Genomic DNA, 17,708 nt, shown 5'->3' with positions numbered 1-17,708 from the left:
GGCACCAGCTCTAACTTGTCTTCTATATTATAAACAGAGGGCTATCAACTCGAGGCAAGAGTTTCACTCTGTGGTACAATCAATGGTGTTAAAAGATGAGCTTAAAAGGATTTTATATTTCCCTATTTATGCCTAACTATTGCGGTGGCTTTTTACTATTTTATACGACAGATGTCTACTACCTTGCTTCAGAAGGGATTTTGACAAGCACTGTTGAATACAATATGCGGAGCACAACCATTCGCTTATCGATGAAAGTATAAAATATTTATTAAAAATTGAATAACTTATAGAGGTAGAAACACCTGCACTAATAAATATGTATAAATAATTCACTGAATATGTCGGGTCCTCCGAAAAATAGCACCCAGCGGAAACCAAGACTTTCTAAAAGCCCATGAATGCATCCAGATAGCTGATGAAATCTGATACCGAACCCGGCGGAAATTGTTTAAGCTGTCCAAAGTCGCTCTCCGCAAGGGTTTGTGCCAATGTCGATGGAGTACAGTACATTAGATAGCCCTCCTTGGACAACTGATCCGCCAGTTCGGTTTGATGATTGTCCATCAGCCTTTCGTTTACCACCACTACCAGCGGCTTCTCGGCTCCAAGCACTTCGATACAACTTCCAGCACCAGCGTGACTGATGACCAAATCTGCCTGCTTAATGTCCTCAGCGATGCTGGTTTTGAGATCGAAAAATGTCACATCGATATCGTTTCCGAAAATTTCCTTCACTATTTTGGGATCTTTGCCACGTCCTATCTGGAGAATCAGCTTCCGGCAACCCATCCGGCGCAGCTCATTCACCACTGAGCTGTCAATGACCGAATCAATCAGTTCCTCAAATTGAGTAGATCCGACAGTCACAAAGACTCGCTCGAAAGTTGGCTTTTTCATTTCTGGTCTGTGAGATTGAAGCCGCACTGTAATTCAAATTTTACTGTGATATTCATAATGAATGATTTCGAAGTCGTACATACCTTCGATATGAAATGATTTTCTAGTCTGGCCTATTAGTAACACTAAATTACGACTCCGATTCCAACTGTTTCTGACGATGTTACTGTTATGCTGTCGGAATCCGGTGTAGTCAGTGAAGTGAAGTGATGTGTTGTCTACTCTGTTTTGCTTTTGATAATGCAGCTTCGATGGCTAGTAAATAATACATACGACCGAACACACTCTTTTCCAGACTGCCTGCAATAGCCCACTGATTCAATGGAACACATTCATACCATCAGTTTGCGTTCCAATGTAGTGGTGTCAGTCTAATGTAGTAGAAAAGAGGTTTTGAACGAAGTTGATTGTTTCAGTATGTGTGAAAGTTGGGTTTCAATTTGCTAAACAGATCAAGAAACAGATGTAGAAAAAATCGATTTTATCACCAAAATGTATAATAATGTATTATATTACAATTACATTTACAATTACTATTACAATTCTTCATCTTCATCACATTTCATGTGCGATACTGTGTTGCTATACATCTTGAATCATTTTCATATAATCTTCATGATTGAAGAAAATGTTAGGGTTGGTTTATTTTTTTTTTTGGTTTGGCGGGATTTTTATCATCAACACGTGGTCTTGCACTTGGTGGTTGTGGATGAATCGGGTGAATAGACCAGAGACATTAGGTAGGTACCAGGGTTATTAATCGACACCTGTCGATAACGTCTGCAGTGCAAATTAGCCATTCCTCTTCATTTCTTTATTTAACGTCGGACTCGATGTCGGTCTCTGTTCCGCAATCTATTGCCAATCAGCGACGGACATCGATTGCCATCCATTGAACAGGAAGGCAGCTTTCACACCTGCGTAGGATATCGCACCCATTCAACACACATGGGTCGGGACCAATGGCTTTACTTCCCTTCCGAAGGAAGACGTGACCATAGATTTTTATGCCTCAGAAAAATTACACCGACCTCGGCTGGGATTGAATCTAGACCCATCAGGGTGAGAAAGCAGTCACGTTTACCACTACACCTTCGACGCCGCCTAAATTCACCATATAAATTTTTCCATGCCGGGGTTAACCTCAATCGGATGGCAGTTCAGTGGTAGGAGTAAAATGTACCAGTTGCAGAAATCAAGGTGTTTTCCCATTAAAATTAAAAGCAACAGTTAATGTCATATATTGTATATAGGGGAAAAGTTGGCTTCGGCAATACCTTAACCTATTATCGTCAGGGGGGTAAACAAAGTCCTAGAGCACTCAAATTTGGCCAAAAGTTGCTCTGAAACACAATATATCCACATGCCAAAATTGAGCTCTCAAGGACGTTGTTTACCCCCCTGACGATAATAGGTTAAGGTATTGCCGAAGCCAACTTTTCCCCTATATAAATGCAGTTTTGAAGCTTATTTGGAAGATACCTTGAGTTAAAGGGTGTCCACGATGAAATTGCCACACACAAAATTGATTCGCAAAATTCGAGTTTTCATCCGATTGCCATCAAATTATCAGGGATTGAGAAATAACTATTAAACTTCATTTTACCATTTTACTCGTATTTTATTTACAGTCCATACGCAAATGCCCGCACCTTGGCCTTAACCCCGGCCATAAGATTCTGCACAACCTGTGAATCAACCGTTTTTTGCATGTAAACCCATACTTTCTTCAGTTCCTCGATTGTCTTCACTACCTTAGGTCGTTTAAGAAGGTGCTGCTTCATAATCGCCCAGTACTTCTCGATGGGGCGGAGCTCCGGAGTGTTGGGAGGGTTGAACATTTTCGGCACGAAATTGACCTTATTGTCCGTATACCACTTCAGCACGTCCTTGGAGTAGTGGCATGAGGCCAAATCCGGCCAGAAGATTGTTGGGACGTTGTGGGCCTTCAGGAGAGGAAGCAGCCGCTTCTGGAGGCACTCTTTTATGTACACCTGTCCGTTCATCGTGTCCTGGGTCACGAAAGGTGCACTCCGCTTCCCGCACGTGCAGATGGCTTGCCAAACCAGGAATTTCTTCGCAAATTTGGACATCTTCTGAGTGCGGACATGCTCCGGAACGCTGAACTTATCCTTGGCCGTGAAAAACAGGTTGCCGGGGATCTGTTTGAAGTCGGCCTTCACATATGTTTCGTCGTCCATGATGCAGCATTCAACTTTCGTCAGCATGTTGAGGTACAACTTCCTGGCACGGGTTTTGGCGGACTTGTTCTGCTTTTCGTCGCGATTAGGGGCCTTTTGTACCTTGAACTTTCGAAGCCCAGCCTTAGTTTTGGCCTTCTGGACAAAACTTCGGCTTAGGTGCTGCTTCTTAGCCACATCCCTAACGGAGGCGTTCGGATTTCGGTTGAAGGCCCCAACTACGCGGTTGTGATTTTTGGTGTTGTACGGAATACTTTTTCCTTCACTTCTGGGCTGCCGATCGGTGGTCAACCGTTCCTCGAACCGCTTAATCACTCGCGACACCGTGGAATTCGCGATTCCCAACGTTTTAGCGATGGAACGATGCGAGAGATCCTTGTTCTCGTGATGAATGCGCAAGATTTTAGCACGCACGAGCTGTTCTTTCGACTCCATTTCCGCGAGTTTTGATCACAGGATGTAAATAATGCACTATGAACTAAATCCACCCAAATTTTCATTAAATTCTACCCAACGGTTAAAAAGTTAGAGCAATTTCATAGTGTGGCAATTTCATCGTGGACGCCCTTTAGTAGTAAGTTTTCTGGCAAATGTTGGGGGTTCGTGAGCATTCCTGACATTGTTGAAAATTATGATAGCATCAGATTGCGGGGTTACTAGTGTAATAGGATGATTTGTTGATTGTTCGTCAACTCTTGATTGCTTGTAATACTTATGAATATTTTAGGTAGACAAAAGGCGAACTAAGAGGTGGACGCCTGAGCTTTTCAATATTTATATCGCTGTGAAGCAACTGTAAACTCTGAAGGGAATTTATATCTGTAACTGAAACCAGTTCGATTTTGTTTACTAACCTGGTTAAAATGTCATATTTAATTATCCTAAAGATAAATCGTCCAGCTCAAACCTTTGTAGGGGTAAGAGCTGGAACCATCATCATCATAATGAGGCAAAATACACCCCAACAATGGAGCAATATGACTCTCCTTGCCGTCTTATAAATTATCATGTCCAATTGATGCAGAACGTCTTCGTTTTTGATTGCCTCCAGTTCCGATCGTAGTTGTTCTAAAACCCATGACCGCTAAGTAGACTTCGGAACGTTGCGGACGATTTCTGAACAAAGAATTGAACGTAAACAAGCTTGTTTACTGTTTGCCCCGAACTTAGGAGTGTATTTTGCCCTGAATGCATAAAGAAAATGATTGTGATCATACAATTTAAATGCATATTAAAACTTACCGGTATTTTATCTGAAAGATGTAGATGTATTAAGATGACGCTTAATAATGTTTGAATCGCTTAAAAATCTTAACAATGCGGTGTACAAAATTATACTATATCCAATGCAAATTGGTTTTTGCTTTTATTTACATTATCTGATAACATAGAGCTGCTAGAGCAGTGATGTAGTGGTATGCGTGATTACCTTTCACCTCAGCAAGCCTGGGTTCAATCCCAGTCGGCGCCACCCGGTATGTTCTGAGGCAACATAGATTTAACTAATTTGTTGTAAAAATGTATTTTAGGCTTGAAACAAAGGAAGTGCAGCTTTCCCCAATGGTGCATGTTACCCCAGGTACCCCTACTGTTTACGTGGACTTAGGCTCTGAACCATTTGGTGGATTTTTTTTAACTTTTGGTTAAAATTTGACAGATGAAAAGTTATTGAATAATCCTGCTATCCGAGCGTGGTTATTTCTGACCGACAAGAAGTTCAATTTTGACAACCGTGGCTGAGCTCTTCTCGAAAACCGGTAGATCGACATCACAGGGATTTTCGAAAATAGAGAATAACTTTCGAAATGTCACTTTTAACCACGAGTTAAACTTAACTCGGCAAATGGTTCACAGCATTAGTCGATTTTTTCTTGGGTACATTTTCGTCAGAAGGTGGATCAAGAGATTGCCCTTTTTCAGACTGCAGTGAGATGCAAACCACACTTTTGTATTGTCTGCAAGCAACATCCTTTCACCGCACATTTCATCGACAATTTTTAAATTTATATTCGGAAATTTTAAAATTATTTTTTGCTCAAACTTTCCTCACAAATTGCTCATTTATTTATAACTCTGCACTAGGGTGGGGCTTATTTTTAATAATCGTTCGGGGACATGTTTTCCCATGTGGAAAATGATTATGGGACCAGGCATGGAAAATCATTTACATTCATTTCATACATTGATTTACATTCATTTGTCTCTAACTTTTTTCATCAACAGTATTTCGCAAAATAATGTAGATAGCTTTTGTAGGTTTTCTTGTTAGCTACAACTTTTGCTCATAACTCAAATCTGTATCTCTTATAGCGTTAGCGTTAGCGTTAGCGTTAGCGTTAGCGTTAGCGTTAGCGTTAGCGTTAGCGTTGTTATGATATACTTCGTAGATTGGATACTAGCGACACTCACGTCTCTTCTGAAATTCTCAGTTAGACTACTTTCAGGAATAATGTTGGGGAGTAAACATTGGTTCCAATCTAAACAAGAGTAACAGAAGCATGACTGCCGCTATTCCCGGCCACGCCCATCTTTACCATAACTAGGGATAGGGAAGGAAATGTTGATGTAGTACTTACTTAACGAGAGGCCACCGACTTAGCGACACCCTCATAAGTGCTACGGAGTTGGAGGGTTGGGTAGGGTATTCGGTTAGGATTCACCTCAAGTTGGCGATGCAACCAAAAGTATGTATTGTTTATTTGTTGTTTATTTAATCTCTCGATAGCCGGCTATCGAAAGAACATATTCATTTTGTTTAGTGATCATGAATTTTAAGAGTCATGACGGAGAGCTTGGGATTAAACCCATGATTTTCTGCTCAGTAAGCAAAAACGATCCCTCCAGGGTCATCGAGCATCTCAGAACCATAACGCTTCTCGACAATACAGGACTACGTTTTCGCTTGATATGCAAATAGTTTCCGAGGTTAATGTTTAATATCAAATATACAAATGATGGTGGCGATTTATTGTGCTGTGGAAGAGCTTGGAGTTAAGTCCATGATTTTCTGCTCAGTAAGCAAAATCGATCCCTCCAGGGTCATCAAGCATCTCATAATCCACAGCGCTTCGCGTCAAAGTACGAATATATGGATGAACTATCTATTATTGAATAACTATTATTTACGATAATTACATGAAAGAAATAAAAAATAAACTACAAACAAAACGTGACAACTAAAATCTCAAAAAGATATTCTCACAAATTTATTTCACGCAACTAGGAATCTCAAAACAATTAGACGCTATAATGATACTCTGCACTTGTTAGACACAAGAAGAGGTCAAAAAGCAAGCGTCCGACACACAAAACCCGCCAGATCCACTTTCAGTCATAATCAACGATTGTACGAATCGCGAGCGCTCACGAATCATAAAACCGCTGACTGCGACACTCTGAAAGCGAAATTGACAGGCTCCGAATTCAAAACTCCGAAAATCACTCATCTATAGCTAGTGAGTGGAAGCAACCATTCTTCATGATACACTTTTTCTGTCTATCTTTCTATTAGGCCTGTGGATATGCGTTAGCTTCGAAACTTCTAACCAAATTGGGAAATTTTTCAAATCAGGAAAAAAAAAAAAAAGGTAATTACAAGTACAATAAATATTGATTAATTTACGCAAAAACGAGCAAGTAATATTAAATCTCTTGTATCGTATGCTAATGCTAATTGACTGTAACAAAAATAATATGCTTAAATAAAATAAAATATTAATAAAATTATATGCAAAATTAACTAGAAGATCATTACTTTATTGGTGAGAAGTTTCTAATAAGCCCTCCCAGTTCCTCTGTATACAGAACAAATCTGATACTATAATCAGAATTGCTCAGTCTGCATGAAGCAGCCGATTTCATCAAGGAAGTTCTATTAACAACCAAGAATTAATCGTTTGAGGTATACTGAAGCAGTAACTCAAATCTGTATCTCTTATGCATCACAAATTAGATCGGGCAGAACTTGAAAAAATAATTTTAAATACATTCACTGAAAAACAGTAGTGGCTTCTGTTCGCTCTAGTTCGTCATGCATCAAAGATATGGGTTTGACTTGTTAACAAAAGTTGTAGTTGATAAAAAAAAACTACAAAAGCTATATACATCATTGTGCGGAATGCTGTTGAAGAAAAAAGTTAGAGGCAAATGAATGTAAATGAATGCACGAAATTAATGCAAATGATTTTCCATGCCTGATTGGGACTAATTAAGTAGCATATTTATTTATTTATTTATTTGTCTGCATCAACAGGCTGTGTAAAGCCCCAATGATGATTTAAGTAACTTATATAGGTAAAAATCAAATCAAAAAATAAAAACTAAGAATAAAATACATAAATAAAACACACAATCATTCACGGTTAACTGTGCCAGAAAAGAACGATGAGAAGTATCTTCGTAGCAGCTGTCGAGGCATATGGAAATCGAAGATGCCCGAGACTCGATTGAACACTCGTTGCAGCCCACCTATTGCACCGTTCATGCCATAGTTTGTGCGCTGAAGTGGCAATCTCAGCATAACGTTGTTACGTAGCGCACGGGGTTGGACGTTAATGTTGACTTGCCCCAAGATTGCACTGCAATCAATTCTACCTTGTAAAGTGTCCGCAATGAACAGGGCCCTAGAGGTGTCTCTTCTAGTTCGGAGAGGCTCCAGATCAATCAGCTGGCAACGACTTTCATAGCTGGGCAGATGAAATGGGTCTCTCCAAGGCAGCTTCCGCAGAGCGAATCGAAGAAAACGGCGTTGAACGGACTCAACTCTCTCAGCACCATTGTTGTAGTTTGGACTCCAGACCACAGAACAATATTCCAGAATGGATCGCACTAAGGAACAGTACAGTGACTTCAAACAGTAGATATCGGAGAAATTCTTTGCTATCCTGAAGATAAATCCCAACGTCCTAGACGCCTTGTCGACAACGTACGAGATGTGCTGCTTGTACGTAAGTTGAGAATCTAGAATAACACCCAGATCTTTCACATGGTTCACACGGTCGATTACAGTGCCGATAAGTTTGTATTCAAATGTGATTGGTTCTTTCTTCCGAGTAAAAGTGATCACTGAACACTTAGTGGGGTTAACCACCATTCGGTTCAAATTACACCAGCTGGCAAAGGCTTCGAACTGACGTTGAAGGAAGTGACAGTCATCAATCGAGTGGATTCGTAGGTAGATTTTAAGATCGTCTGCATACGATAGTCGTGGACCTTCGATGACCAAGTTCACGTCATTGAAGTAGAGTAAGAAAATCAAAGGTCCCAGGTGACTTCCTTGAGGTATTCCTGACGTAGCTAGATATATATTGGACCGGTTGTCACCAATGGCAACCATCAGTTGCCGATCAGTGAGATATGAACGAAACCATCGCAAGAGGTTGCCGCTGACCCCAAGTCTATGCAACTTGGCAATCGCGATGGCATGGTTTAGCTTATCGAAGGCAGCTGACAAGTCGGTGTATATGACGTCTGTTTGAGTCCTCTCTGCCATGCTTTCCGTAAGATACGATGTCAAACACAGCAGATTTGTGGAAGTAGAACGACCGGAAGTGAAGCCGTGTTGATCACCACTTAGATACTGCTTACAATGAGAGAGTAGAGGCTCCATGATGACTAACTCGAATAACTTCGAAACTGCGCTCAACGACGTAATTCCACGATAATTGTCCACATCCCGTTTGCTGCCCTTTTTGTGGATAGGAAACATATGTGCGAATTTCCAACAAGATGGAAATGTACCACTCGATATGGACAATCGAAATAGGTGAAGCATGGGCATCAGCAAGCTGGCGATATGCTTTTTCAGGAATACGGATGGAACGCCATCGGGTCCTGGATTGAAGGACGACTTGAGTTGTGATGCGGCAGTGGAAATCATCTCGACGTTGACATCCATCGCACCCAGTGTTTGACCGTACAGTGGAACATTACTAGCTGCTAGGGTAACGTGTTCGTCAGTTAATCCCTCATTCGTGAAAACACTGGCGAACTTCTCAGAAAACAAGCGACAGATCTGCTGAGAAGTGGATGCAACTGCTCCATTCAACACCATTGAAGAAGGTAGGCCGGATTCCTTGCGCTGCTCATTTACGTAATTCCAGAATGACTTCGGGTGCGACTTGAGTTTCCTCTGAATCCCTCGTTGATATCGCGAATAGCATCGACGGCTAACTCGCTTGAACTCATAATTGAGCCTAACGTAGTGACGTTTCAGCGAAAGCGTACGATACTTAGTGAATTTTTTAATGCGGCTCTCTTGGTCGACTTCAACCTACGCAGTTCACTCGTCTGCCAGGGAGGATGAGAAATTTTACGGTGAACTCTTTTCGGAACGTGCCTGTCAATGACATAAGCCAAGACATGTGAAAATGTATAAGCATATAAAAAATTGAGCATTTTCCGTTAACATTTAGAGGTAGCGTCCAAAATATCGAACGATGAGCTTTTTCAAATAAAACATATGCTCCTAAACACGTGATTTTTTGTTCATTTTACGATATATTCACTCGTTCTCGAGATATATGGCATTGCGATAATCCCGCATATAGACTTACGCTTACATATTGATATCCCAACAAACTATTTCCTATTGAAGAAACGAATTCTTAACGAATTCATTCAACTGCATGCACAATAATACTTGTACTATTTTTAATAATAATTTCTGTTCAGCCACAACATTGAACTACTTGAAGTTGTATAAGGTATTTCGAGAAGCTTTCATTCGACTTACATGAGTTGTAACAGAGTTTATTCGATCAATTTTTCGACTAACAGTTTATTATTAATGCTTATGCTTACTTGGGTAATAACAAAATTCACCTAACTCTGAGCATTTTCTTATGTTTGAGATGCTTAAATTTATGACATCCGGACGCTATGTGATTTCATTACAAAAAGCATGAACAAAGGATCATTGCTTGTACAAATGCAGTAAGCTTTAAAGGCTCCCCCAATCACGGTCTCAATCGTTGCTATGAAAAAATATAATCAAATTTATTGTTTCACCATTTAAATAAAAGTAAGTGAGCTGAAAGAAGCTGGGAATGTCTTTAAAAAAAAAAAAAAAAAAAAAAAAAAAAAAAAAAAAAAAAAAAGAATGTCTTAACATGGCCGTATTTGGCTTGGAAATGCTCATACCCAACTTCTTAATCGAAACAAAACCATTAACGTGGAAAACCTGTTGCTTCAACGATTGTAGGCATATAGTTACCATACGAGTTGTGTGCAATAATAACGCTTGCAACGTGAGCAGCATTGATGCTTTAGAATCCTTTTATCCTGTAACCACTTCGTTAGCATTGGCGCGTTTCGTTGTTTGCCTTTCGACACAAACCAGTACTCTACACAACGAACTCTCCTCAATCATTTTCACATTCATTGCGGATCCCTTCATTCAAGAATCATTAGGTATACAGTGTAGAAACGCAAGAGAGCGCCATTCGAGAGAATATGTATGCTCGCTCCTATGGTTTCTTGTGCCAAATGGGTATAGGGTAATTTCACCGCTTGAAGTCCCAAGACCGAACAACAGTTGCACGCGAGCACTGCTAGAGTACGGTTACGTCCTGGAGTAGTCTCACGATAGGAAGAAAGTGCTTCTATATCAGTAGTGTAGTTTCCCCTCCGTTTCACGGTTGGGTGGTTGTTCTCAGCAAATCAACCGGTCTTTCTTTGCCGCTGATAACCGTCTGTGAGAGTTTGAATTTTTGAATATTATGTCTAGCCTGGTGAATGGTGATTTTTGAATCAAGTAGAATTAACCGAATGCGTCACAGTTATGCCGACCTGATTGCTGAATGGCACAAAGTGGAGGGTAATCATACTATCATCTCATATTCTGATTACTTTCCTAATCGAATTAAAGGAAGAAGTTGGAAGTGTAAAACTACGACAACGGCTTATGGCAGAGCAGGGTCAAGAGCAAATGCTGTGTAGATCCAAGTTAATCAATTTTCTCCTAGTCATAAAGTTGAACAGAGTGCATGACAGTGAACTGCAGTAGTGTGTCTATCCTTAGGAAGAGAGTAAGAAAAGTGTTATTACATCCCCATCATCAGTAGCAGCTCTACTAGCAGGACGCTATAAAGTGTGATTAGCTTCAAGGTCTCGTATCTGCCACAATCCATCATCATCAGCTAAGATCACACAGTGCTATCGGTAATTGAAAAGGATAAAAATTGTATTGAATTTCACCAAGTGATAGTGCTTTTCCTAACGGGAACAACGTGGGATACGAGAAACCAGAGGGAATGAGCCCTTGAGTGGTTCTTGAATTCCCCGTATGAAAGGTAAGAAGAATCTTAAAAAAAGGGGTTCTTAACCGGTAGATCAGTAAACAATTGTATATGTGTGCATAAATTATAAAAGCCATCCAGATCAGACCATAGAACTAAGACTGCAATCTGTTTACTTTTCCAAAGTGATTGACGTAATGTGCATTGAAAAGCCGTACAGCGATTCGAATTCGCTTTTTTCGAGCTCAATTTCATCGGTCGGTCACGGATTTCTGAAAATAGATTCAAGCATCTACTACACCTATTTGCAATGCTTTTTTTGCGCTTATCCACTGATATAATTAGTAGTGGGGTTGACAAAGACTGATTGATGTTCTCATTAAAATTGTAAGGGTATGTTATTCGGTTCACTCGCAGTTGTACATAATTTTCTCCCGAGACAGGTGATGATGATCAACAGAATCACGGTGTGTTTGTTTAATTACGCCGTTTTCTATATGACCATGATGCTGTTCTGCAAGCACTCGCCAGCGGAAATTTACTCTTGAATAGTTTATCCGCTCACCTTAAGTATATAATAAGAAATGGAAAATACTGTGCGATACTGTTGATCTGGTAATATCCGGCTGCTGGGAAAAAAAAACGAGTGACTTGTGTTTACATATTCCATACTATGTTAGTGTATGGTACGTTCTTTTTGATGGTTTACGCTAAAAGTAGTAACACAAGTGGTTTATTTTTCTCAAATATCAAACAATAATAATAAATTAAATTTAAAAAAATAAACCAACTCATAGCATTAGCAATGATATGAATGTACGATTTTTGGTTTTTCTAAGTATTAATTACAAGTAATTTCCAATTAAAAATAACCACCCAATGGCATTATTATAAAACGTATTGACGTACTGGATGCACATAACGTATCAGCACAGACAAACAGATATAAAACTCGCAAGTTGTTCATCGACCGCCACCAGTGGCACGCATGATTCTATTCCTTTGCGTTTGACGTTTACACACTACCGCCATCTATTAAGCGTACTACCCGTCACAGTGTACTCAACAGAAGGTGGTAGTGTTCTAAGTAACGATGTTTTACAGTGAGAAATATTAAATGTGTTATGTATGTTTGTCTGTGGTATCAGTGTTACTGTTATGGAGGGAGGATATTTCATTTGCTATAGAGCGTTTTTAGATGCATTCAGTGGAAACTTGTGATTTAAATACGAAAAGGACCACCCTAATGAAAAATATGTGATCATTTCTACGAACGTATTATATGCTAGTGAATATTTAAAATGATAAACAAGTAGTTTTGAGCTAGTGGTGAACATATTCCATATTTTGCCTCCCACATGTTTTCATTATTCTAAGTCCAAGAAAGTCGATGTTTGACAATGTTTTTTGTTTTAGATAACACCAGCAGAGGTGGTAACGAGACTTTTTTTTTTTTACAATAATGACGCGACATTTTTTCCCTAGGGTTAACTACCCCATTTCCGGCCTATTAAGCATAACCCGTACTTAGTCTTTCTTAATCTAGTTAAGTTTAGCACCAAACGGAATGTTATTATTACTGATGGCTTCCAAATGTATTTACCGTATGTACGTACCGTAAGATTTGAAAACGACGCCAAACTCGGCCTATGAATTTTAAACTCAGCCTAACGCATTGAAACGCCATTGAAACGCCAATGAATTCACTTCGGCCTATCGGATGAAGATAAAAATTGATTCGGTCGGAGCGCTTCTTTTGTTTTTGGATATAATGGTTTCAAACCTTCATACCACGCGTTCTCATTGACTTCGTTCGGTAGCTTATTAACTAAAGTATCGTACCAAACGCATAATTGACTTGTTAACTCTGAAATCATGGATTTATTTGAAGTTTTCTGCTCGATAGGCCCAAAATGGGCGATTAGGTCGAAGTAGTTCTCTACCCTATACCATTTCTATGACATTTAACACCTCTGAACACCATCTGGCATCAAAAAACAATTTTCGAAAACCGAAATTTCATGTATCAAAACTCAAACTTTGACGATTTTGCGCCAACCCTAAATCATGCCCTATTGAGTCCAAGTTTGGCGCAGGGTCTTATTTTGGGGCAATAAACTTTTTGTATATGATCGGTTTTGGAAATTCTAGATAACCATTTTCATTGGCACCCTAAGGTAGGGTTCAGATCTAATTTGGGCCTACCAAGAATAATCTTCTCTTTACCTCTCTTTTTTCAGAGGATTTTTACAAAAAATAATGTTTCTACTATAGATGACTTTTAAATGAGTTTACCATTCCGTTAGATTTGATAATAAGTCACAAATTTTTAAGACATTGTTAAAAATCGAACACTGATTGATTATAAATTCGCCGTACGAGTATCAATTTCATTCTAACGCATTGCGATGCCATTGGATTTTCATCGTCCTACAGGTGAAGGTGAAAATGGAATGGAAAAATGGATTCGCACTCCAAGTATTTTGTTTTGAGAAAAAAAATGGGGAACGACAATCATTCAGATGCATTTTATTAAAAAAAAAACTCGGCAGCGCTGCTATGGAATGCAAGTGGGATTGAAAGAATAGATCGAATTAGACTTAAGGATAAACAGGGATGTACAGTATATTTAAAAAAAAAAACAGGGATGCATAAAAATAGAAAAGGGGTGTCTGGTATAGAAAAAAATAAATCTGAATTTTTTTTCGTTGATGTGGATTACAATGCGGATTTGAGGATAAAATTGATGAGGGATGAGGATGTGTCATTTCCACTGGTGTGAATATTCATAGTGAGGTGACTAGACCGATGTAATTTTTTACCCTAATAGGAATGGCAGATAGTTCCGCTGGAGTACGGCACACGGCGAATGAGAAGGACCCAAACTTGAGTTTAGTTCACTCATAATCGCCAAAAGTGCAGGAACTCAGCGATGAGTAAATGTGTCTCATGGTTTCCTGTGGAAAACCTAAAAAATCTGCCGGAAAATGAGGAAATTGACGAAAATTTTATTCAGTCTCGGAGTAGTTTCAATAGACTGAGGGAATCCGATCATTACTTTTCTCAAATTCGGGAATTTTTCCGTGGAAAATCCTGGAAAAACCTGGGAAACATGAGACTAATTTTACTCATCGCTGAGTTCCTGCACTTTTGGCGATTATGAGTGAACCAAACACAAATTTAGGTTGTTCTCATTTGCCGTGCAGTATCAGTCCGCATCGTGCTCTCATGCCGTGCGGATCTATTTGCTTTTTGTTGAAGGAAGTGTTACTGCTACCTAAATCTACAACAAATTTAAACAGCAGGAAATCGATTTGAAGGAGCTTGGTTCTGCCGCCATGGCGCCTAACTTACTTACTTAACGATCCTGCGCACCTCCAGGGGTGCAAAGGGCATTTGTGAAAGATTTCCATCCTGGGCGATTACTAGCGTTGGCCTTGACCTGTGCCCAAGTCAAATTTCGGTCAACGTTCTTAACTTCACTGTTTAGGCTCCGCCGCCACGAGCCTCTGGGTCTGCCTCTGCTGCGATGTCCTGCTGGATTCCAGTCCAGTGCTTGCTTGCAGATTTCTTTTCTGCTCCGTCGTAGTGCGTAGCCAACCCACCTCCACTTCCGTTCATCAATTTCTGTCTCTATCGGCTTCTGATGGCACAAACAATGAAGCTCGGAATTTGAGATCCAATTGTGGGGCCACCAGGCACGAATTATGTACCGCAGGCATTGGTTGATAAACACCTGCAGCTTCTGAGTGTTCTCCGCTGATACACACCATGTTTCACTGGCGTATAACAGCACAGACTTCACGTTCGAGTTAAAAATTAGGATTTCGCAAAGTGGCAAAAGCAGCCCTCGCCTTCTTAATCCGTGCACCTATGTCGCTCTTGGTGCCGCCGTCCGACGCTATCTGGCTGCCAAGATATTGGAAGCTTTCGACTTTCTCCACTAAACTGCGCAGCTACCGTGAAATTGGAACGGTTTTCCGTGTTGATATCTAACGATTTGGTCTAGTTGACGTTGATGGTTAGACCTGCTTCAGAGGAGCGTTCCACAAGGTCGTCGAGATTACTCTGCATGTCAGAGCACCGTTGTGCTAATAACGCAACATCATCAGCCAAATCGAAGTCGTTGAGATGCTCCATGGTAATAGCCACAGCAAGCCACTGTTCGGTACACGGGCAACGGCTCCAACCATGATTTCGTCGATTACGATGAGGAACAGTAGTGGTGATAATATACATCCTTGCCTCACACCCGCGATTACCCGAACAGGGTCAGACAAAGCTCCGTTGTGCAACACTCTGCATGAGAAAGCCTCGTACTGCGCTTCGATGAGGTTGACGATCTTATCAGGGACTCCCTTGCGTCTCAGAGCGTCCCACAACTTTTTGTGGTTTAGTCGGTCGAAAGATTTTTCGTAGTCAATGAATACCAAGTACAGGGACTCTTGGAACTCATCGACCTGCTCCAAGATGATGCGGAGCTTGTCAATATGATCCACACAGGATCTTCCAGCACGGAATCCTGCCTACTGTCGTCGGAGAGTCGCGTCGATCTTCTCCTGTACCCGATTGAGGATAACTTTACACAGAACTTTGAGAACAATACACAGTAACATGATACCTCGCCAGTTGTCGCATACAGTTGGATCCCCATTCTTGGGGACTTTTACCAAGACACCCTGCATCCAGTTGGTCGGAAAAGTCACGGTGTCCCAGATATTGATGCAACATTTGTGAGGATAGCATGGGGTCAGCTTTGAACATCTCTGGTGATATGTGATCGACCCCCGGGACTTTGTTGGACTTCATACTTTGGATGGCTGCTTCTTTCTCTTGCAATGATGGAGCTTAAATGTTGACGCGAGTAATGCGCTTCACCCTTGGCGGATCATGCCGAGATGTTGATGGTTGGTTGACCGTTGAAATTTCGGGAAGTTGTTCAAAGTGCTCAAACCAACGTTTCAACTGGTCAGTGGGGTCGGTGAGCAACTGTTCAGTCGCGTCTTTCACAGGCATCCTTGCCCCGCTCAGGCGTCGTGAAACATCATAGAGGAGGCGGATATCGTCAGTTGCTGTGGCTTTTTCCCCTTCATCAGCCGGGGAGTTCACCCACGATCGCTTGTCCCGTATACAGGAGCGCTTAACTTCCCTCTCTAGAGCCGAATACCACTGACGGGCCTCGTTCTTGGCTCCTCGGGTCCTTGCTCGCTCTATCGCGGCTTTTGCTTCTCTCCGCTCTTCGATCTTCCTCCAGGTTTCATCGGTGATCCACTCCTTCCTCTGAGTGCGCAGCTCACCCAGGTTATTCTCGCTTGTTTCAATAAAGGCATTCCACTGTTCTTCTACGCTGCCACCTTCCGGAATATTAGCTGCGTGAGCCTCGAGTTCTTCGACGAACGATCTCTTCACTGCTGGGTCTGCCAGTTGGCGTGTGTTGAATCGCCGCCCGAGTCTCTCATGGCGCCTAAGCATAAAAGAAAAGGGCAATCGCTTGATCTCCCTTCTGATAAAATTCAAAGCAGCAATTAATTTGATATTCTTACGGATGATGAGAATGATCCATCATACAGGCAAAATTCCATTAAGCATTCCCGGCCTAATGCCAAAAAATAAAAAGTTTCCCCCATTGTTGTGGCCATTTCCGACTTTTATGCTCTTCGCAAGGAACTTTTGAACTTCGTTCAATTTAGGTTTTAGCTTCAAATTGGCCGTCGGGGTGAATGCCGTGTATCGACTGAAACCTTGGACGGATTCAAACGTCTCCTCAAGTATCTTACTGACATCAGACGGGTGGGAATTGATGATAAAGATGACGCATACGCATAAGACACTATACCAATATGGATATGTGATACACCGTATCAAAAATTCATGTAAATTAATGCGAGAATTAGCGTAATTTGACATTATATCTCATGTAAACTTAGGCGCAATATCGCATTAATCCGTTTCAGTGTTTATGCCAACTATTTAACTACGTATTTCGACGTTTTTGAATCCATGTAACATATTACATGTAATATGTTACGTGTTAAATGTTGCATGTAACACACAACATGATACATGTTACACGTTTTTTTTTTATTATAGTCACTTTAACACTCTTGGGTCATTCGCGACTTGTCCGGGGGTGAGATTTGAACTCGTGACTTTGGCGTGAGAGGTATGGATGTTAACCACTACGCCGGGGTCGCTCCCACATGTTACACGTAATATATATACATATCATGTTCCATGTATGATTTAGAAAAACCGGTACACGAAAACAAAGCCATTTAAATCTTATATGAGACCTAATAACCAATTAATGAGCTCATATGATATCTGGTATATCGATTCGTTATGAGCCTGGTCGTTACAATAGTTTTTT

At 40.7% G+C, this 17,708-nt stretch overlaps 2 protein-coding genes across 2 annotated transcripts in view; one reads left to right on the top strand and one right to left on the bottom strand.

Annotated features, from left to right (window-relative positions):
• Window positions 1-309: 309 nt before the first annotated feature.
• On the bottom strand, window positions 310-1,129 carry Alg13 (Alg13 UDP-N-acetylglucosaminyltransferase subunit). Its single transcript, XM_065220898.1, has 2 exons — window positions 984-1,129; window positions 310-926 (listed from the first exon to the last, which is right to left on the bottom strand). The coding sequence occupies exon 2, from the start codon at window positions 898-900 to the stop codon at window positions 388-390; it is 513 nt and encodes a 170-aa protein (XP_065076970.1). The 5' UTR covers window positions 901-926; window positions 984-1,129; the 3' UTR covers window positions 310-387.
• A 9,517-nt stretch (window positions 1,130-10,646) lies between these two features.
• LOC135700420 (aminopeptidase N-like) overlaps window positions 10,647-17,708 on the top strand; it is a 63,536-nt gene continuing 56,474 nt past the window's right edge. Inside the window, exon 1 of the mRNA XM_065220922.1 lies at window positions 10,647-11,392. The gene's annotated coding sequence lies outside the window, so the exon portion shown is untranslated. The remainder of the gene's footprint in view (window positions 11,393-17,708) is intronic.

The sequence above is a fragment of the Ochlerotatus camptorhynchus genome, unplaced genomic scaffold, assembly GCF_037179485.1.
Source record: "Ochlerotatus camptorhynchus isolate MF236.1 unplaced genomic scaffold, CSIRO-AGI_Acam_v1.1 ptg000136l, whole genome shotgun sequence".
Lineage (NCBI taxonomy): Eukaryota > Metazoa > Arthropoda > Insecta > Diptera > Culicidae > Ochlerotatus > Ochlerotatus camptorhynchus.
The sequence above is the reverse complement of the archived record's forward strand: the minus strand, read 5'-3'. Positions and strand labels throughout refer to the sequence as shown.

Coding starts and splice junctions, on each gene's coding strand:
- Alg13 (XM_065220898.1), bottom strand. CDS start 900: ATGAAAAAGCCAACTTTCGAGCGAGTCTTTGTGACTGTCGGATCTACT.